The following is a 22336-nucleotide window of genomic DNA, read 5'->3' as shown; positions in this document are numbered from 1 at the left end:
CCTTCACAATCCAAGGCTCAAAGAGGAAAGTCAACTGAAATTACAATATATCCTGATATTGGGGGGTGGGCAGCGGCACGGTGGGTTAAGCACACATGGCGCAAAGCACAAAGACTGCTGTAAGGGTCCCGGTTAGAGTCCCGGGCTCCCCACCTGCAGGGGAGTCGCTTCACAGGCGGTGAAGCAGATCTGCAGGTGTCTGTCTTTCTCTCCTCCTCTCTGCCTTCCCCTCCTCTCTCCATTTCTCTCTGTCCTCTCCAACAATGACGACATCAACTACAACAACAATAAAAAGACAACAAGGGCAACAAAAGGGAAGATAAATAAAATTACAAAAAAAAATTCTGAGACAAATGAAATCAAGGGGCAGGTGTAGATAGCATATGGTTATGTAAAAAGACTCTAATGCCTGAGGTACCAAAGTCCTAGGTTCAATCCCCTACACCACCGTAAGAGCCAGAGAGCTGAGTACTGCTCTAGTTAAAAAAAAAAACAAAAAAAGGAGGGGCAGGTGGTGGTGCACCTGGTTGAGTGCATGTATTACAATGCGCAAGGACCCAGGTTCAAGCCCCCGGTCCCCACCTGCAGAGGGAAAGCTTTACGAGTGGTGAAGCAGGGCTGCAGGTGTCTCTGTCTCTCTCCCTCTCTATCAACCCCTCCCTCTTGATTTTTTTATCATTTTATTTTATTTATTATTGGATAGAGACAGAAATTGAGAGGGGAGGGGGAGGGAGGGAGGGAGAGAAACAGAGACACACCTGCAGCCCTGCTTCACCACTTGTGAAGCTTTCCCCCTGCAAGTGGGGACCAGGGATTGAACCTGGGTCCTTGTGCACTGTGATGTGTGCACTTAACCAGGTGCGCCACCACCTGGCCCCCCCTCTTGATTTCTGCCTGTATCTATCCAATAAATAAAGATAATACATTTTAAAAAGGGAGTCAGCCAGTAGTACAGCAGGTTAAGCACAGGTGGTGCAAAGCACAAGGACCAACATAATGATCCAGGTTTGAGCCCCTGGCTCCCCACCTGCAGGGGAGTTGCTTCACAAGCAGTGAAGCAGGTCTACAGGTGTCTATCTTTCTCTCCCCCTCTCTGTCTTCCCCTCCTCTCTTGATTTCTCTGTCCTACCCAACAACGACATCAACAATAATAACTACAACAATAAAACAAGGGCAACGAGGTAATAAATATTTTAAAAAACAGCCAGAACTCACCAGGTTTGAGTGCTAGGTACCACGTGGGAGTGTCATGTTTCTTCTGGTGTCATTGTACCTCCTAGGTGGTTCTAGGGCTCACCTGTACTGACTGCATGGCAAAACATGCTGTACCCAGTAAACTTGATTTTTATTTTTAATTTTTTGTCTCCAGGGTTATTGCTGGGGCTCAGTGCCTGCACTATGAATCCACTGCTCTTGGAGGCTATTTTTTCTCTTTTGTTGCCCTTATTGTTTATTGTTGTTATTATTTTTATTGCTGTCGTTGTTGGATAGGACAGAGAGAAATCAAAAGAGGACGGGAAGAGAAAGATAGACACCTGCAGACCTGCTTCACTGCTTGTGAAGGGGTCCCCCCTGCCCCCCACAGGTAGGGAGCCGGGGCCTCAAACGGATCCTTATGCTTGTCCTGGTGCTTTATGCCATGTGTGTTTAACCCGCTGCGCTACCGCCTGGCCTCCAGTAAACTTTTTATTTAATTTTTTAAATTATCTATTTATTGGATAGAGACAGGCAGAAATCAAGAGGGAAGGGGTGGTAGAGAGGGAAGAGAGACCCCTGCAGCCCTGCTTCACCACTTGGAAAGCTTCCCCCTGCAGGTGGGGACCGGGGGCTTGAACTTGGGTCCTTGAGCACTGTAACATGGGCACTCAACCAGTTGCGCCACCACTCAGCCCCCCAGTAAACTCTTTTTTAAAGATTTTATTTATTCATGAGAAAGAGAAGCAGAGAGAGAGAAAGAACTAGACATCAAGGGGCCAGGTGGTGGTGCCCCTGGTTAAGTGCTTCTTCTTCTTCTAGCGTTTGCCCTTCTTCCGTAGCCAGTCAACAGCGTCAGGTTGAAAGCTGTCAGGAGCTGCTTGTTGCTGGCTTTGAAAGTGACTGGGATCCATGTGGATTCAGTCGGCTAGGAAGGATCGTCAGTTTCTCCAATGAATGGGTACTCACGGGATGCACCACGAGAAGGTCGATCCAGTGCATCCCAAGTGCTTATATTACAGTATTAAAGGCCCAAGTTCAAGTCACTGGTCCCTATCTGCAGAGAGAGAGCTTCATGAGTAAAGGTGAAGCAGGGCTGCAGGTGTCTCTGTCTCCCTCTCTATCTCCACTTCCCCTCTCAATTTTTTCTGTCCATCACTCTGGTACATGTGCTATAGGGGATTGAACTCGGGACCTCATGCTTGAGAGTTAAGTGCTTTATCCATTGCACCACCTCCCACCAAGACCACCCCAGTGACTCAGCCCCTGCTTGCCTTTCTTTTTGTTTTCTTTCTTTTTCTTCCTTTCTTTTGTTAAATATCTATTTATAGAATAGAAGCAGAAGGGAGTCGGGCTGCAGCGCAGCGGGCTAAGCGCAGGTGGCGCAAAGCACAAGGACCGGCATAAGGATCCCGGTTTGAACCCTGGCTCCCCACCTGCGGGGGAGTCGCTTCACAAGCAGTGAAGCAGGTCTGCAGGTGTCTGTCTTTCTCTCCCTCCTCTATCTTTCCCTCTCTCCATTTCTCTCTGTCCTATCCAACAACAATGACATCAATAACAACAGTAAGACAACAAGGGCAACAAAAGGGAATAAATAAATATTAAAAAAAAAAAAAGACTAGAAGCAGAAATCAAGAGGGGAGGAGACAGAGAGCAGCCCTGCTTCTCTGCTTGAGAAGTTTCCCCTTGCAGGTGGGAACCAGGGGCTTACCCCAGATCCTTGCGCATGGTAACACGTACACTAAACTGCACGCACCTCTGCTTGCTTTTAGTTGTGACCATCTTGAGTGTGAGGTGGAACCTCACTATAGTTTTGTTTTGATTTCCCTAATGACTAAAGACATTCAGCACTTCTAAATTTCATTTTAGTTTTTTGATCACCTGGCTTTCATCACTTTGGACTGACTTTTCAGACAGACGCATACACAAGACTCCAGATTTAATTTAAGGGTCTGCTGTTCCTATCTTTTAAGTGCTTGAAAAAAGGGAAATGAAGATTTAAGGGAGTGGTCCAAGAGGTGACAGGGTAGAGAACATGTTGGGTTCTCAGATGAGAGGTCCCGAGTTTACTTCCCAGCAGCGCATGTAACAAAATGTCTGATTCTCTTCCTCTTGCCTCCCACTCTCTCATTAATTAATACAATGTTTTAAAGTTATTCATTAAAGTGGAGGGGGGCTGGAGAGACAGCATAATAGTTATGCAAATAAAGACTCATCCCCCGCACCACCATAAACCAGAGCTGATCTGGTAAAAAAAAAAAAAAAGGACTCTTATGCCCTTATGCCTGAGGCTCTGAGGTCCCAGGTTCAATCCCCCAGCACCACCTTAAGCCAGAGCTGAGCAGTGCTCTGGTGTAAAAAAAAGAAAGAAAAGAGAAAGATTAAGGTTGTATACAATCAATCCTAGAGGGCTGGACTTACAAGCATGAAGTTCTAAGATTGATTCCCAGCATTGCAGGTGACCAGAGTGGTGCTCTGGTTCTCTCTCTCTACCAATAAATAAATATTTGGGGGACCAGGCGGTGGCACATCAGGTTAAGCACACATAGTATGAAGCACAAGGATCCCAGTTAGAGCCCCCGGTTCCCCACCTGTGGGGGGAGGGGATTCACTTCACAAGCAGTGAAGCAGATCTGCAGATCTATCTTTCTCCCTCTGTATCTTCCCCTCACCTCTCAATTTCTGTCTTTTTTTTTTTTTTTTGATAATTTTTTCCCTTTTGTTGCCCTTGTTGTTTAACATTGTTGTGGTTATTGATGTCGTTGTTGTTGGATAGGACAGAGAAATGGAGAGAGGAGGGGAAGACAGAGAGGGAGAGAAAGACAGACACCTATACACCTGCTGCTTCACTGCTTGTGAAGCGACTCCCCTACAGGTGGGGAGCTGGGGGCTCGAACTGGGCTCTTTATGCTGGTCCTTGCACTTTGTACCACATGCGCTTAACCCGCTGCACCACCACCTGACTCCCCTCTGTCTTTTTTTTTTTTTTAATTTAATTAATTTTTTTTTAATTTTATTTATTTATTTATTTTTAACCAGAGCACTGCTCAGCTCTGGCTTATGGTGGTACAGGGGATTGAACCTGGGACTTCAGAGCCTCAGGCATGAGTCTCTTTGCATAACCATTATGCTATCTACCCCCGCCCCCCTCTGTCTTTTTTTAAAAAAAATTTTATGTTTATTTTCCTTGTTGTTGTCCTTGTTTTTTATTATTGTTGTAGTTGATGTTGTTATTGATGTTGTTGTTGTTGGATAGCACAGAGAAATGGAGAGAGGAGGGGAAGACGGGGGAGAGAAAGACACCTATAGACCTCCTTCAACACCTGTCAAGTGACCCCCTGCAGGTGGGGAGCCAGGGGCTCAAACCGGGATCCTTAGTTGGTCCATGCACTTAGCGCCACCTGCGCTTAGCCCACAGTGCTACCGCCCAACTTCCTTTCTGTCTTACGCAAAAGAAAAATGGCCGCAGGAGCAGTGGATTCATAGTTACAGGCACAGAGCCCCAGCAATAACCCTGGAGGGAAATAAATAAATATTTGGAAGGTGGGGGAAACAGCATAATAGTTATGCAAAGAGAAGCCTGAGGCTTCCACATGCCAAGAACAATCACTTGCACCACTATAAGCCAGAGCTGAGCTGTGCTGTGGTGAAAAAAAAGAGGGAGTTGGGCGGTAGCGCAGTGGGTTAAGCGCATGTGGCGCAAAGCACAAGGACCCATCAGGATCCGGGTTCAAGCCCCAGGCTCCTCACCTGCAGGGGAGTCCCTTCACAGGCGGTGAAGCAGGTCTGCAGGTGTTTCTCTGTCTCTCTTCCTCTCTCTCTCCCCCTTCTCTCTCAATTTCTCTCTGTCTCTATCCAATAACAAATAAAGTTTTTAAAAAAGAATTTCTTTAAAAAAAAGAAAAGAATAATAGGACAGGGGTAGATAGCATAATGGTTATGCAAAGAGACTCTCATGCCTGAGGCTCCAAAGTCCCAGGTTCAATCCCTTACACCACCATAAGCCAGAGCTGAGCTATGCTCTGGTGAAAAAAAAAAAAAAGAAAAGAAAAGAAAAAGAGGGGCCGGGTAGTAGCACAGTGGGTTAAGCACATGAGGCACCAAGCGCAAGGACTGGTGTACGGATTCCAGTTTGAGCCCCCGGTTACCCACCTGCAGAGGGTCACTTCATAAGTGGTGAAGCAGGTCTGCAGGTGTCTATTTTTCTCTCCCCTTCTCTATCTTCCCCTCCTCTCTAGATTTCTCTAGCCTATCCAACAACAACGACAGCAATAACAATAGTAACAACAACAATAATACAGAACAAGGGCAACAAAAAGGGAAACACGGCCTCTAGGAGCAGTGGATTCATAGTGCAGGCACTGAGCCCAGCAGTAACCCTGGAGGCAAAAAAAAGAAAAAAAATATTTGGAACTGGGTGGTGGTAAACCTGGCTGACTGTACACATTATAGTGCATAAGGACCTGGGTTCAAGCCCCCAGTCCCCACCTGCAGGGAGGAAGCTTCAAAAGAGGTGAAACAGTGTTGTAGAGGTATCTCTCTCTTCCCCCTTTCTGTCCCCCTTCACTTTCACTTCCTATCTATATGCAAATAAATATATACATAAAGTTATGTTTGTTTAAAATAAACATTTAAAAAAGAAGGCGCTGGGGTAAATAGCATGGCAGTTCTGCAAAAGACTTCAGTGCCTAAGACTCTGAGGCCCCAGGTTCAATTATAAGCACCACCATAAGCCAGAGCTGAGCACGGCTCTTGTAAAATGAAAAATAAATAAATAAATAAATAAAAACCCAGGTGGTGACACAGTGGATAAAGCTTGGAACTCTTTTATTTTAAATATCTTTATTTATTATTATTGGATACAGACAGAGAGAAATTGAGAGGGGAGGGGTAGGGAGAGAGGGAGAGAGACAGAGATAACTGCAGCCCAGTCACCACTTGTGAAGCTTTCCCCCTGCAGGTAGAGGCCAGGGGCTTGAACCTGGGTTCTTGCGCACTATAATCTGTGCACTTTTTTTTTTTAATCCGTGCACTTAACCAGGCGTGCCACAAAGGCCTGGCCCCCAAACCTTGGAACTCTTAAGCATGAAGTCCTGAGTTTGATCCCCAGCATCACAAGTGTAAGGGTGATGCTCTGGTCTATCTCATTAGTAAATTATTTTTATTTTTTTTATTTTTCCTTATTCCCTTTTGTTGCCCTTGTTGTTTTTTTATTGTTGTAGTTATTGTTGTTGTTACTGATATCGTTGTTGTTGGATAGGACAGAGAGAAATGGAGAAAGAAGGGAAAGACAGAGAGGGGGAGAGAAAGATAGACACCTGCAGACCTGCTTCACTGCTTGTGAAGCGACTCCCCTGCAGGTAGGCAGCCAGGGGCTCAAACCGGGATCCTTACGCTGGTCCTTGCGCTTTATGCCACCAGAGCTTGACCTGCTGTGCTACTGCCCGGCTCCCTCTCATTAGTAAATTCTATTTATTTACCACTAGCATTATTGATGGGCCTCAGTGACAGCATGACAACTGCATACCTCCTGGCAGCCATTTTTCTCATTGCTCCCTTTTTCTTTATTATTTGTCTATTCATTGGATAGAGACAGAAATCATGAGGGGAGGGCGAGATAGAGGCAGAGAGAGAAAAAGAGACACCTGCAACACCATTTCACTGTTTATGAAGCTCTCCTCATGCGAGTGGGGACCAGGGACTTGAACCTGGTTACTTGTGCTTGGTAAAATGCCTGTTTTACCAAATATGCCACCACCTAGTCCCCCCCCTTTTTTTTCTTCTAAGAGAAATAGACATCCGTAGCAGTGTTCCACATTCAGTAAGTTTCCCTCCTCCCTCCTGCAGCTGGGATCAGAGTCCTGGACCTTAGTCCTCATGCATGGTATTCTACTGGGTGTGCTGCCACCCAAACCCTCAATAAATAAATCTTCAAAAAGAAGGAAAGGGGGGCTAGGCGGTAGCACACTCGGTTAAGCACACACAGTGTGAGGCACTTCACAAGTAGTGAAGCAGGTCTACAGGTGTTGTTCTTTCCCCCTCTCTGTCTTCCCCTCCTCTCTGGATTTCTCTCTGTCCTAGCCAATAACAACAACAATAATAACAGCAACAACAACAGTGGGGAAAAAGGAAAGATGGCCTCCAGGAGCAGTGGATTCGTAGTGCAGGCACTAGACCCCTAATGATAACCCTGGAGGAAAAAAAAAAATGGAAAGACCTGCACATGAGACAAAGAAGCCAGAGCACCGTGGGGGATCAAATGGGAACCACAGCTATGAAAGTCCAAAGCTCTGTCATTTACGCTATCTTCCCAGGCACAGATTCATGAAAAAAAATTTTTTTTAAGATTTATTAGAGGAGGGGAGAGGAGCATGGAGAGAACATCGTATACAAAAGACTTCATATGAGCCTGAATCGCCAGAGGTTTAATATTTATTGATTTATTCCCTTTTGTTGCCCTTGTTGTTTTATTATTGTAATTATTGTTGTTGTTACTGATGTTGCCATTGTTGGATAGGACAGAGAGAAATGGAGAGAAGAGGGAAAGACAGAGAGGGGGAGAGAAAGACATCTGAAGATCTGCTTCACCACCTGTGAAGCGACCCCTGCAGGTGGGAACCCGGGGGCTCGAACCGGGGTCCTTACACTGGTCCTTGTGCTTTGTGCCATATTCACTTAACCTGCTGAGCTACCGTCTCCCCTCCAGAGGTTTAATTCCCAGACCATTATAAGCCAGAACTAAGCAGTGCTCTGGTGGGGGAAAAAAAAGAAAGAAAGAAAAAAAGGCAGGGGAAATAGCATATTGGTTCTGTAAGAGACTTTCATGCTTGAGATTCTGCCATCTCAGGTTCAGTCTCTACCACCATTGTAAGATATAATATATATATATATATATATATATATATATATATATATATATATATATATATATAACAATTGCAATGAAAGAGATACAGAGAGAAAGACCAGTGTACTGCTCTGATCTGGTCTGGCTTATGATGGTGTTGGGAATTGAACCTGGGACTTCAAAAACTCAGGCATGAAAGGCTTTTGCAGAACCATTATGCTCATCAGCCCTCTGTTTCTATATTTTAAAAAAAATGGGGAGTCGAGGGGAGTCGGGTGTAGCGCAGCGGGTTAAGCGCAGGTGGCGCAAAGCACAAGGACCGGCATAAGGATCCCGGTTCGAACCCCGGCTCCCCACCTGCAGGGAGTCGCTTCACAGGCGGTGAAGCAGGTCTGCAGGTGTCTATCTTTCTCTCCTCCTCTCTTGTCTTCCCCTCCTCTCTCCATTTCTCTCTGTCCTATCCAACAACGACAACAACAATAATAGCTATAACAATAAAACAACAAGGGCAACAAAAGGGAATAAATAAAATAAATATTAAAAAAAAATTTAAAAAAAAATGGGGAGTCGGACAGTAGCACAGCGGGTTAAGCGCATGTGTCACAAAGCGCAAGAACTGGCCTAAGGATCCTCACCTGCAGGGGAATCGCTTCACAGGTTGTGAAGCAGGTCTGCAGGTGTCTTTCTCTCCCCCTCTCTGTCTTCCCCTCCTCTCTCCATCTCTTTCTGCTCTATCCAACAATGATGACATCAATAACAATAATAATAACTATAACAAGGGCAATAAAGGGGAAAAAAGCAAAATTTAAAAAAATAGATGTGGGGTCTAGGTGGTGGTGCACCTGGTTAAGCGCACCTGTTCCAATGTGCAAGGACCCAGGTTCGAGTCCCCAGTCCCCACCTGCAGGGAAAAAACTTCACGAGTGGTGAAGCAGTGCTGCAGGTGTCTCTCTTCCTCTCTATCCCCCACTTGGCTCTTGATTTCTGGCTTTCTCTATCCAATAAATAAAGATAATAAAAAATTAAATATCTTAAGAAAATAAAAATAATAAAAAAAAAGAAAAAGAAAAATTAGATTGTGGGGGTTAAGGAAGTGGTGTGGTAAGAATGACACCAGGCTTGGAAAGATGAGCTTTGAGATCAATCCCTGGAGTCCCATATGCCAGAGTGATGCTCTGGTTCCTGTTCTCTTTCTCCCTATCTTGTGCTAATAAATAAATAAATAAAATCCAGGGCAGGGGTGATGCATGCAAAGAGATGCTCATGCCTGAGCCTCCAAAGTCCCAGGTTCAATTCCCTGGACCACCATAAACCAGAGCCAAGCAATACTGTAAAAAATAAAATCTTTAAAAAACAATTAGATTTCAGGAACCAGGTGGTGGTGTACCTGGTTGAATGCACACGCTACAATGTGCAAGGACCCAGGTTCAAGCCCCCAGACCCCACCTGCAGGGGTAAAGCTTCACGACTGGTGTCTTTGCTGCTCTCTATCTCCCTCTTCCTCTCAGTTTCTCTATCAAATAAATTAAGATACTAAACAATTAAAAAAGTACTGCCAGGTGTCTTTCTCTCACCCTCTGTATCTCCCCCTTCCCTCTCTCAATTTCTGTCTCTTCCAGTGAATAAAATATTTAAAAAGAGTGGTCTATGAGGTGGCACAATGGATAAAGCATTGGACTCTCAAGCATGAGGTCTTGAGTTTGATCCCTGGCAGCACATGTACCAGAGTGATGGCTGGTTCTTTCTCTCCTCTGATCTTTCTTATGAGTAAATAAAATCTTTAAAAAGAAAAAAGGAAAGTAAGGGGAACAGGCAGTGGCACGCCCAGTTATGTGCACATATTACCAAGCACAAGGACCTAGGTTCAAGCCCCCTCTCCCCACTTGCCAGGGGTCCACTTCACAAGCGGTGAAACAGGTCTGCAGCTTTTTTTTTTAGATTTTTGTTTATTAATGAGAAAGGCAAGAGAGGGAGAGAGGAAAAAAAAAGACATCACTGTACATGTTTTGATGGGGCTCAAACACGAGACCTCACATTTTAGAGTCTAACACTTTATCCATTGAGCCACCTCCCAGACCACTGCAGATGTCTCTCTCTCCCTATTATCTTTTTTTTTTCCTCCAAGGTTATTGTTGAGACTCTGTACCTGCTTTATGAATCGACTGCTCCTGGAGGCCATTTTTCCTATTTTGTTGCCCTTGTTGTTGTTATTGTTGTCATTGCTGCTGTTGTTGAATAGGACAGAAAGAAATCAAGAGAGGAAAGGAAGACAGAGAAGGGGGAGAGAAAGACAGACACCTGCAGACCTGTTTCACTGATTGTGAAGCGATCCCCCTGTAGGTGGAGAGCCAGGGGCTCAAACCGGGATCCCTATGCAGGTCCTTACACTTCATGCCATGTGTGCTTAAACCGTTGAGTTACTGCCCAGCCCCCCCCCCCCCATCATCTCTCAATTTCTCTCTGTCCTATCTAATAAAAAAGGAAAGAAAAAGAAAAAAATGGAAAAATTGGCTTCTAGGAGCAGTGGATTCCTAGTGCTAACACTGAGCTCCAGCCATAACCATTGCGACAATAAAAAATAAAGAAAGGTGTTGGTATGCTTCTGGATTCTGCTTGTGAAGCCTTCTGTTTTTATCATCACATTGGGTTTGCTTTGTGTTGCTTGCTATGTATTCTATTTACATAACCACTGTTAACTAAGCACACACACACACACACCCGCCTCCAGGACATCGGTTTAATCCTCACTGGTTCGCGCTTTTTCCTTCTCCCTGTCCCCTATCCTACGTACTTCCTTGTTCCTGACTCTTCTGCCTCAGGAGGGATGCAGGACAGAATTGTGTTGTGATTAGAAGAGATTAGATTGTTGAACCGCATCCCCGCTCGTCAATAAAGAGATACTGCTTCCCAGCTCAGCCATGAGTGCCTGGTCCTCTCCCTCCGGCCCAGGAAGCAAGCAGAACAGAGAGGGGGCCATGTGGTGGTGCACCTGGTTGAGTGCACATGTTACAATATGCAAGAACGCAGGTTCAAGCCCCCAGTCACCACCTGCAGGGGGAAAGCTTCACAAGTGATGAAGCAATGTTGCAGGTGTCTCTCTGTCTCTCTCCCTCTCTATCACCCCTTTCCCTCTAGATTTCTGATAGTCTCTATCCAATAAATAAAGATAATAAAAAATTTTTAAAAATAGAGTCAGGCTGTAGTGCATTGCAAGGACCGGTGGAAGGATCCCAGTTCGAGCTCCTGGCTCGCCACCTGCAGGGAAGTTGCTTCACAGGCGGTGAAGCAGGTATGCAAGTGTCTATCTTCCTCTCCCCCTCTCTGTCTTCCCCTCTTCTCTATTTTTCTCTGTCCTGTCCAACAATGAGAACATCAATAACAACAACAATAATAACTACAACAACAATAAAAAACAACAAGGGCAACAAAAGGGAAACTAAATAAATAAATATAGAGCCTCCAGCTTCCCACCTGCAGGGGAGTCACTTCAGAGGTAGTGAAGCAGGTCTGCTGGTGTCTATATCTCTCTCTCCCTCTCTGTCTTCCCCTCCTCTCTCCATTTCTGTCCTAACAACGACATCAATAACAATAACTACAACAACAACAAAAAACAAGGGCAACAAAAGGGAATATAAATTTAAAAAAGTAAAAAAAAAAAAAAAATGGGGGTCAGGCAGTAGCGCAGTGGGTTAAGCACACGTGGCACAAAGCCCAAGGACCAGCGGAAGGACCCCAGTTCGAGCTCTGGTTCACCACCTGTTGGTCATTACGCTAGCTAGGTCTGCTGCATTGCTTGATGCTGTGGTCTATTTACATAATCGTTGTTTTGCCTGAGACCTGCCCTGCCTGCAGGGCACTGGTTTAATCCCCACTGGTTAGATGGAAGCTTGCCATGTTTGCGCTCTTTCCCCTCTCTCCACCCACTCTCCTACTTATATCCTTTTCCGACCTACCACTTCCGTTTCAGAATATATAAATGCAGATCAATAAAGCCAGCATGGCATTGCGTTCTCGCTCAGTCACAAGAGTTCCTGGTTACTCTCCCGCTGCTGAGTAAGCAGCAGCCTAGGTTGGTTCTGGTCGAATTGGAAGAAACACCCTCAGGCTAGCCCGGCACCCACCTGCAGGGGAGTTTCTTCACAGGCTGTAAAGCAGGTCTGCAGGTGTGTCTGTCTTTCTCTCTCCCTCTCTGTCTTCCCCTCCTCTCTCCATTTCTCTCTGTCCTATAATAATAACCACAACAATGGTAAAACAACCAGGGTAACAAAAGGGAAAAAAATGGCCTCCAGGAGCAGTGGATCCGTAGTGCAGGCATCGAGCCCCAGCAATAACCCTGGGGGCAAAAAATAAAAAATAAACAAAAACAAAAATCAAGGGCAACAAAAAAGGAAAATAACAATAGAAATAAATAAATAAAGGACCCAAGTTCGAGTCCCCACATGGATGTGCCAGAATGATGTTCTGGCACTCTCTCTGTCTCTTTCATTAATTAATAATTATTTTAAAATATTTATTTATGGGAGCCGGGCGGCAGTGCAGCAGGTTAGGAGCAGGTGTTGAGAAGCACAGGACTGGCATAAGGCTCCCGGTTCGAGCCCCCAAGCAGTGAATCAGGTCTGCAGGTGTCTTTCTCTCCCCCTCTCTGTCTTCCCCTCCTCTCTCCATTTCTCTCTGTCCTATCCAACAACGACACATCAATAACAACTGTCAGGCTTAGAAGAGGGAGGAGTAAAAGCACTCCAGGATAGGATAATAGCTCTCGAGGGGATGGGAAGGGGGAGGAGTAAACAAAGTGCTCCAACTATTGCAGGGAATTGACAATGCCCTGAGGGCACAACATGGAGGAACAGGTGCTCTGAGAATGTCCCAACTTTCGAGGGAACTAGCAATAGCCTGAGGGGACAACATGGCAGATGTGACTGCATCTGCACAATTTCCCAGCAAAGAACAGTAATAACTACAACAATAAAACAATAAAGGCCACAAAAGGGAATAAATATTTTTAAAAAGATATTTATTTATGTGGCCCAGGAGGTGGTGCAGTGGCTAAGGCACTAGACTCTCAAGCACGAGGTCCTGAGTTCAATCCCCAGCAGCACATGTACCAGAGTGATGTCTGGTTCCTTCTCTCTCTCCTATCTTTCTCATTAATAAATAAATAAAATCTTTAAAAAATTATTTATACAGAAATTGAATGGTCCAGGAAGTGATGTAGTGGATAAGTATTGGATTCTCAAGTATGAGATCCTGAGTTCAATCCCTGTCAGTACATGTACCAGAGTGATGTCTGGTTCTTTCTCTCTCTCTCTCTCCTATCTTTCTCATAAATAAATAAAATATTTAGAGAGAGAAAGAGATATTGAAATTGAGGGAACTGGGAGTCAGAGAGGAAGAGAAAGAAACAAACATGGGGCTGGGTGGTGGCACACCTGGTTGAGCGTGCGCACATTACAGTGCTCAAGGACCCTGGTTCAAGCCCCTGGTCCCCACCTGCAGGGGGAAACCTTCACAAGTGGTGAAGCAGGGCTGCAGGTGTCTGTCTCTTTCCCCCTATATCTCCCCTGCCCCTCTCAATTTCTCTCTGTCTCTATCCAATAATAAATAAAAATACTAAGAAAAAGATAAAAAATCATTATATGTATATATACATACACATATATATATTGCCTCTAAGGTTATCGCTGAGGCTTGGTGCCTGCACTATGAATCCACTGCTCCTGCTCCTGGAGGCCATTTCATCCCTTTTGTTGCCCTTGTTATCATTGTTATTGCCATTATTGCTGCTGTTGTTGTTGGATAGGACAGAAAGAAACCGAGAGAGGAGTGAAAAATAGAAAGGGGAAGAGAAAGACAGACAGCTGCAGACGTGCTTCACCGCTTGTGAACAGATTCCCCCCCCCCCCCCCCCATTGCAGGTCAGGTGCCAAGGGCTTGAACTGGGATTTTTTTTTTTTTTTTTTTTTAACCAGAGCACTGCTCAGCTCTGGCTTTTGGTGGTGCAGGGGATTGAACCTGAGACTTTGGAGCCTCAGGCATGGGAGTCTGTTTACATAACCATTATGCTATCTGCCCCTGGCCTGAACTAAATTCTTTTTTTAAAAAAAATTTATTTATTCCCTTTTGTTGCCCTTGTTGTATTATTGTTGTAGTTATTATTGTTGTTTTTGATGTCAGGTGTTCTTGGATAGGACAGAGAGAAATGGAGAGAGGAGGGGAAGAGAAAGACACCTGCAGACCTGCTTCACCGCCTGTGAAGCGACCACCCTGCAGGTGGGGAGCCGGGGGTTCGAACCGGGATCCGTACGCCAGTCCTTGTGCTTTGCACCACGTGTGCTTAACCGGCTCCACTACCGCCCGACTCCCTGAACTACAATTCTTATCCCGTGCCATGTGCGCTTAACCTGCTGCGTTACCACTTGCTCCCCCCAAACTATTTTTTTAAGGGAGAAGCTAGCATCTTATTTAAATATTTAAAAAAATATTTTATTTACTTATTAATGAGAAAGATAGGAGAGAAAGAGCCAGATATCACTCTGGTACATGTGCTGCCAGGGATTGAACTCAGGACCTCATGCTTGAGAGTCTAATGCCTTATCCACTATGCCACCTCCTGGACCACTATTTACTTACTTTTACCAGAGTATTGCTCAACTCTGGCTTATGGTGGTGCTGGGGACAGAATCTGGGATCTTTGGTGTCTCAGGTATCAAAGTTTTTTTGCAGAACCACTATGCTATCTCCCATTCCCCAGCTATTTATTTATTTATTTATTTATTTATTTATTTATTTATTTATTTACTGAGGGATAAAGGACCAGAGTATCACTCTGTCAAATGAAATGGCAAAGATCAAACTTGAGATCTCTGGCAAACCAGTTCTGACACACACATCCTTTCTCAGGGACACAGTACAGCCTAAATTTGTATGCCTGAGCCTCTTGTAGTCCTAGGTTCAGTCCTTGGTAAAAACTGTCTTTCAGGGCTAGGCAGTGATCTGTGCATGTGTGTGTTTATGTAATTAAAAAAAAAAAAAGGATCGGTGGCACACCTGGTTGAGCACACGTTACAGTGCACAAGGACCCAGGTTCGAGTCCCCGGTCCCCCCACTTGAAGGAGGAAAACTTTACAAGTGGTGAAGCTGTGCTGCAGGTGTCTCTCTCTCTCCCTCCCTCTTTATCATCCCCTCCCTCTCAATTTCTGTCTGTCTCTATCCAATAAATAAAGCTAATAAAAATTAATTTAAAAAAAACGTCAATTTCTTCTGTGCTAATTGCTCTAAGACTCAGAGTGCAAGAGAGATAAGTTCCACTTTTTCTTCCTTTTGGTCATCACTGGGGCTTCACAGCTCCAGGATGATCTTTTCAGATAGAAAAACAGAGACAGAGAGACAGGGAAAAACACAACAGCGCTGAAGCTTCACTCAGCGCAGTGTGGCCAGGCTTGAACCTGGGTTGTGTCCACGACAAAGCAAGCACACTACCCAGGTGAGCTATCTTGCTGGCCAAGTCCCTTTTCTCCTTCTCTTTCTTTTTTTAAAAAATTTTTTAAAATTTCTTTATTGGGGAATTAATGTTTTACATTCAACAATAAATACAATAGTTTGTATTCTCCCCACCCACCCACCCCAGAGTCTTTTACTTGGGTGCAATACGCCAATTCCATTTCAGGTTCTACTTGTGTTTTCTTTTCTGATCTTGTTTTTCAACTTCTGCCTGAGAGTGAGATAATCTCATATTCATCCTTCTGTTTCTGACTTATTTCACATAACATGAATTTTTCAAGGTCCATCCAAGATCAGCTGAAAACGGTGAAGTCACCATTTTTTACAGCTGAGTAGTATTCCATTGTGTATATATACCACAACTTGCTCAGCCACTCATCTGTTGTTGGACACCTGGGTTGCTTCCAGGTTTTGGCTATTACAAATTGTGCTGCCAAGAACATACGTCTACACAGATCTTTTTGGATGGATGTGTTGGGTTCCTTAGGATATATCCCCAGGAGAGGAATTGCAGGGTCATAGGGTAGGTCCATTTCTAGCCTTCGGAGAGTTCTCCAGACTGTTCTCCACAGAGGTTGGACCAATTGACATTCCCACCAGCAGTGCAGGAGGGTTCCAGCACCCTCTCCAGCATTTGCTACTGTTACCTTTTCTGATGTATGACATTCTCACAGGAGTGAAGTGGTATCTCATTGTTGTCTTTATTTGCATTTCTCTGATAATCAGAGACTTGGAGCATTTTTTCATGTGTTTCTCGGCCTTTTGGATCTCTTCTGTGGTGAATATTCTGTCCATGTCCTCCCCCCATTTTTGGATTTTTTTTTTTTTTTCTTTCAGTAGTAAAGAGAAGTGTCACTGAAGGCAGAGGCACAGGGGAGGGCCAGGGCAGTGCATCATTAGTGAGCACAGAGCTTCCTGGTGGGGCCCTGGACTTGACCTCCAACATCCCCATATACCAGGACTGAGCAGTATTCTAATCTTTCTCCTGTAACAACAAATGAGAGGGGTTAGGGAGACAGCATAGTGGTTCTGCAAACAGACTCTCATATTTGAGGCTCTGAGGTCCCAGATTCAACCCCCACACCACAAGCCAGAGTAGAGCAGTGCCGTGGTAAATAAATGTATAAATAAAAACTTAAAAAATATATGAAGGTGGTCCTAGAGGTGGCACAGTGGATAAAGCATCAGATTCTCAAGCATGAGGTCCTGAATTCAATGCCTGGCAGCACATGTATCAGAGTGATGTCTGGTTCTTTCCCTCTCTCCTATCTTTCTCATTAATAAATAAAACCTTTGAAAAAAATATGAAGAAGGGGCCAGGTGGTAGCTCACCTGGCTAACTGCACATATTGCCATGCATATATTCAAGCCCTTCAGTCCCTATCTAAAGGGGGGACACTTCATGAATGGTGAAGCAGAACTGCAGGTGTCCGTCTCTCCCTCTCTTATCTCCCTCTCCTCAATTTCACTGTTCTTTTTTTTTTATCTTTATTTTTTATTTACTGGGTAGAGACAGCCAGAAATCGAGAGGGAAGAGAGTGATAGAGAAGGAGAGACCGAGAGATATCTGCAACACTGCTTCACCTCTTGAAAAGCAATCTCCTTGCAGGTGGGGACCAGGGGGCTCGAACCTGGGTCCTTGTGCACTGTAACATGTGTGCTCAACCAGGTGTGCCACCACCCGACCCCAATTTCCGTCTGTTCTATCAAATAAAATAAAGAGAAAATAATCAGAGAAATACAAACTCACAAAAAACAATGAAGAAAAAAAAAAGACAAATGAGGGGAAGAAAAGCACGAGGTGATACAGAAGGGGGGAAAAAGGCAGTTTCCAGTTCTGATTCTGCTGATACTCATTAGCCAGTTATTCTGAGCAAGCTGCTTCACATCTAAAAGTTTTCAGTCCCTAAGTCTGTAAAACTGGGGCTGGTAGGGTGCTTGTGAGAGCACAGCCATTTGGTCTAGAGCAGGTGAAATAGCTCACTTGGATACCAGGCTCCTTTGTCAGGTATAAGTCCCAGCTTCCTGCCCAGGCCCCAAGGCACTGAAGGACTGTTACTGTGATCTCCTTCACTCCTCACTCTGCCTCTTACTAAAAAATCAAAAGAAATCAAAACCATGCTCTCAATTCTTAGCTCCTGTAGCCTTGTGATGCCTGGGGAGGCTGAGGCTCTGCACTGCACACAACTTCTCTGCTCAAGCCCCTGACCCAGTGTTGTTGTGTCCCAGGTGCAGTCTAGGTGCACGGCAAAAGAGCTCTCTTGCTCTGCTGAAGCCCCTTCCATGCAGTGGGGTACAGTCTGGAAGTTGGGTGGCTCACATGGCAAAGCAGCGCTCTATGCAAGTGAGCTATTTTGTCTGCCCTCATTCTCACTTATTACTAACAACTCCTATCTTGTGGTTTTGCAGATGAAGATCTACACATCTCCTCTCCTGGGCTTCCTGATCACAAGACGAGGGTCACATAAATGCATTTGACACTACTAATGAATTTACCGTTTTTGCTTGAAGCTATTCATTTTCCAAATTGTCCTGAAAGTCGTTTTCTGAAAGGATGGGCCGGGTAGAGAGTGTAGCAGAAACTTTAAAAATAATTAAAAAAAATAAATTTATTCATTCCCTTTTGTTGCCCTTGTTTTATTGTTGTAGTTATTATTATTGTTATTGATGTCGTCGTTGTTGGATAGGACAGAGAGAAATGGAGAGAGGAGGGGAAGACAGAAAGGGCCAAAGATAGACACCTACAGACCTGCTTCACCCCCTGGCCTGTGAAGCGACTCCCCTGCAGGTGGGGAGTCGGGGGCTTGAACCGGGATCCTTATGCTTTGCGCCACCTGCGCTTAACCCGCTGCGCTACCGCCCGACTCCCTAAAAATGATTTTTAAAAGGAAACCATTTTAGCAAAGGGGCAGTGCATCTTCCAGGTAAGAGCCTGTCTGCCTTTTCTCCCCAGGATGTTGGATGAAGATTGTATTTTGGTAATGAACAAACAGAACATCGCCCTGGGACAAGCGGTGGCGGGGATCAAACCCGGGACCTCGAGCGTGTAAACCCAGTGCCCTGGCCACTGCGTCACCACCCGGCTGCTGTGTTGTCTTTTCTCTTGCAGAAAAAAAAATTAAGCCGAGATTGCAAAGCATTTTCGTAAAGTAGGGCACTTTGGAGACATTTCATAACCTCTCGGTCGGGGGCGGCCGCGCCCATCTGCGGTGGGGGCCGTTGCGGGCCCAGCTGCGTGGGTCCTGAGCCGCGTGAGGGGCGGGGGGCCCGGCGACCTTGGCAGCCCCGCGACCTTGAAGCTTGTGTCCGCTCCTGGGGTCCCCTCCCCGCAGCGGGGAGACCCCTCTCGCCATGGGCCTGAGTGGGGGGGTACCCCCGTGGGGGTCTCACAACCACAGACTTTCCTCTCTGTCCCCGTTTGGCCTCCCCCGGACCCGCACACGCCGCAGCGGCGCGACGGAGCCCGCGGGCGGGAACCTGCCTGTGTCGCTCAACGCGCACGCGCGCCTCTCACCCCGCCCCTCTGGCGCCGCCTCTGTCCATTGGCCAGCCGCCTCATCAATCCAGCCATCTTGCAGTTACGATTGGCTGTTATGTGGGCGCGCGACCTGCCGGAGGGCGGGGTCCAAATTGTCAATAAAAGGAGCGGACCAAGGGGCTCGTGCCGCCTTGCAGACGCCTTCATCTACTTGCCGCTAGCGTCCTACAGCCATGGTCAACCCCACCGTGTTCTTCGACATCGCCGTCGACGGCGAGCCCCTGGGCCGCGTCTCCTTCGAGGTCGGGATGGGCTGCGGCGGCGGTGTGTGTGGGGGGTCGTTCGTGGAGCGCGGGGCGTGGGGGAGGGTGCCGGTGGCGCTGTGGTGGGTGCCGCGCCCCGCCTGAAGAGCGCGGAGGACGGCGCGGCGCCATTTCCTGACGAGGGGCCATTTTGGGAGGCCGGGGGCGGCGGACAAAGGCGGGGCGGCCGCGCGGTGGGGGAGGGGAGGCCGCGCCCTTCCGGCCGCGCACGTGCTCCGACCCCTAACCGTTGGGCCCGCGTTCCCCGAGGCCCCTACAACGCCTCCAACCGTCGCAGGCCTTACCGGCTGCGCCCCGCCCTGGGCGGCCTCAGACGGCCCGGCCCTCCCCCATCCCAGAGAGTGGAAGAGAGCGGAGCGGTCTAGAAATGGCCACCGCCCGGCGGAAGCCCGCCGGTTCCGCCGCCACCGGGTACTTGCGCTCCGAAATGGCGACGGGGGGTCGCTGCCGTCGCTCCCCGGTCATAGGCCTGGCGCGTGCGGGTGGGGCCCGCGTCCACCTGCCTGCTGATCGGCGGCCTCGAGGCGCAGCGAGGCGGGACGCCTCCGCCCTGTGCAGACCCGGGGCCGGATAACGTTCTCCCGCACAGCCACCCATGGCTTCTCGTGTCGCTGAGTCACAGGCTCTAGCAGCCGGTAAGCCGCGTCTATAAAAAGCCGCGCCGGCGAAAGTAAAGGCTGGTAACCACGGTGCTCCGGGTCCCCGCGCAGCGAGAGGGGGTGGCCGGTGCAGCCCCGCGCCCTCGGTCTGGTTTCGTCCTTGAGCCGCCCCGGTACCGGAGATGCTGCTGTAGAAACGACCCCGAAGCTTCAGCTGAAGGGGGAGGCGGCTTGATGGGCCTGTGGTAGTTCCGTGCACTAAAACCGTGTGAGCAATGTCCATTGTGTTCTCTTGCAGCTGTTTGCAGACAAAGTTCCGAAGACCGCAGGTTAGTACTGCCTCCTCCCAGACTGCATGCAGGGAGCTCTGGACTGGCAGGACAGCTCACCTGGGAAAAGTGCCCGGTTGCTCATGCTTGATACTGTACACTAACTTGCTTTTTTTTTTTTCCTTAACAGAAAACTTTCGCGCTCTGAGCACTGGAGAGAAAGGGTTTGGTTATAAGGGTTCCTGCTTTCACAGAGTTATCCCTGGATTTATGTGCCAGGTACGAAATGCACCTGATTCTGATCTACAAGATAATCTCAGCATGGACAAATGTTTCTGCTGTTTCAGTCACCAACTCGTTTTCTTAAACTCAGTCTTACTGTTTTGTTAAGTATGAACCATGGATCTGGTAAACATTGAGGTGTGCATACCAGCTGTGAGCCCTGGCACCAAATGGAAGATGCTGTGGCAACAGGGGAGCTCTGGTTCTGTTGTGTCTTGGGTGAATAAGCTTCCTGTAGCAGTGAAAGCACATGCTTGAGGTCCTGACTGCAGAAAAAGCCTTGTGCCTTTCAGATTTGTGTGGACTTAAAGCTTAAAAGCAGGAAGTCCTGACAATTTGATGTCAACATTGTTTTTCTCCTAGTTATTGCCAGAACTTTTTGCCGCCCCCCCCCCCATCATACTAAGTTATTCAAGTTCTGATCTTACATCCAAAGGGTGGTGACTTCACACGCCATAATGGCACCGGAGGCAAGTCTATCTATGGGGAGAAATTTGAGGATGAGAATTTCATCCTGAAGCATACAGGCCCAGGCATCTTGTCAATGGCAAATGCTGGACCCAACACAAACGGTTCCCAGTTCTTCATCTGCACTGTTAAGACCGAATGGTAAGAATAAAATGCAACAAGTGCATTAGAAGGGTACTGAGTACTTGCTTTAGACTTTCCCTGCTGCTTAAATCATTTGGGTGGTGAGTAGCTGTAATTTAGTGCAATGGGAAGGTAATGGAATAGTGTTCACTTCAGTTATCTCATGATTATCATGTGCTTTCTTTCTCTTAAGGGGGTGCTCCATTCTAAATAAAAGTTTAGGCTTTCCCACCAAATTTAGCTATTTGGCCTCATTTCCTTTAAGTAGAAGATAGTAGTACCCAGCACTAAAGGCAGGATAAGCCACCCTGCCGACAGCACTCTGGGCTGCTTTGGGACCTGCCTTACCCTGCAGGCTTGTTCAGTGATTGCTCTTGTGTTGCAGGTTGGATGGCAAGCATGTGGTCTTCGGCAGAGTGAAGGAGGGTATGAATGTTGTGCAGGCCATGGAGGGTTTTGGCTCCAAGAATGGCAAGACCAGCAAGAAGATCACCATTGCTGACTGTGGACAAATCTAATAAATTTGAGTTGTTTTATTATAACCACCAGACCATTCCTTCTGTAGCTCAGCAGAGCACCCCTCCACCCCTCTGCTCAAAACACCCTGTAACTGTGCTCTTGCTACAGTCCTTCAGTTTCCATGTTTTCCTTATCGATCTCTTCCAAGTCTAGCTGGATTTCAGAGTTAAGTTTATGATTATGAAATAAAAAAGTTGTGTGCCCTTAATTGGGTTAGGGTGTTGATGTAACTTTCATTTTATTTTAGAGATTTATTGGAGAATGAGGACCAGAACATAGCTAGTTCAACAGTGATCCACTCACAAGAAGTTGAATCTGGGTCCTCAACATGCAAATTTGCTTCTGTAAGCTGCTTGATCTTCCTGGAAGTCAGCTGTTTTATTGCCAAGATTGCCTTGGGTGTTAAAAGTTGGTTGCAGGGCCACTATGCTGTCTTCCTAACCATAAAAGTTAAACATAGGTTCAGTGGTTGAGCTCAAAGTCTGGCTTTCTATAGTCTACCAGAAAAGGGTGTTTTATTTCACCCCAAAGATCTACATGGAAAGCCAGAGTACTCAGCTCTGGCATGTGGGGTTGCCAGGAATTCAAGCTAGGACCTCAGGGATAGAAGTCTTAAGATGATGCCAGAAGCTCCGAAACTCCCAAGTAGAATCCCCAATACAAAGGAGTCAAGGTGTGGTCCAGGAGGTGGTGCAGTGGATAAAGCATCAGACTCTCAAGCATGAGTCAATCAG

At 46.6% G+C, this 22336-nt stretch overlaps 1 protein-coding gene across 2 annotated transcripts; it reads left to right on the top strand.

The window, feature by feature from the left end:
* The first annotated feature begins 19174 nt into the window (after positions 1–19174).
* PPIA (peptidylprolyl isomerase A) lies at positions 19175–21827 on the top strand. 2 transcript variants are annotated; one of them, XM_007524391.3, is made up of 5 exons: positions 19175–19321; positions 20240–20270; positions 20401–20489; positions 20929–21101; positions 21469–21827. In XM_007524391.3, the coding sequence occupies exons 1-5, from the start codon at positions 19253–19255 to the stop codon at positions 21599–21601; spliced, it is 495 nt and encodes a 164-aa protein (XP_007524453.1). In that variant the 5' UTR covers positions 19175–19252; the 3' UTR covers positions 21602–21827. The 2 variants fall into 2 exon arrangements, with proteins under 2 accessions (XP_007524453.1, XP_060027584.1); XM_060171601.1 differs by having other exon boundaries at positions 19201–19345.
* Positions 21828–22336: the final 509 nt, after the last annotated feature.

This window comes from Erinaceus europaeus, chromosome 14 (genome assembly GCF_950295315.1).
Source record: "Erinaceus europaeus chromosome 14, mEriEur2.1, whole genome shotgun sequence".
Lineage (NCBI taxonomy): Eukaryota > Metazoa > Chordata > Mammalia > Eulipotyphla > Erinaceidae > Erinaceus > Erinaceus europaeus.
This window is presented reverse-complemented; position numbering and strand designations above follow the sequence as displayed.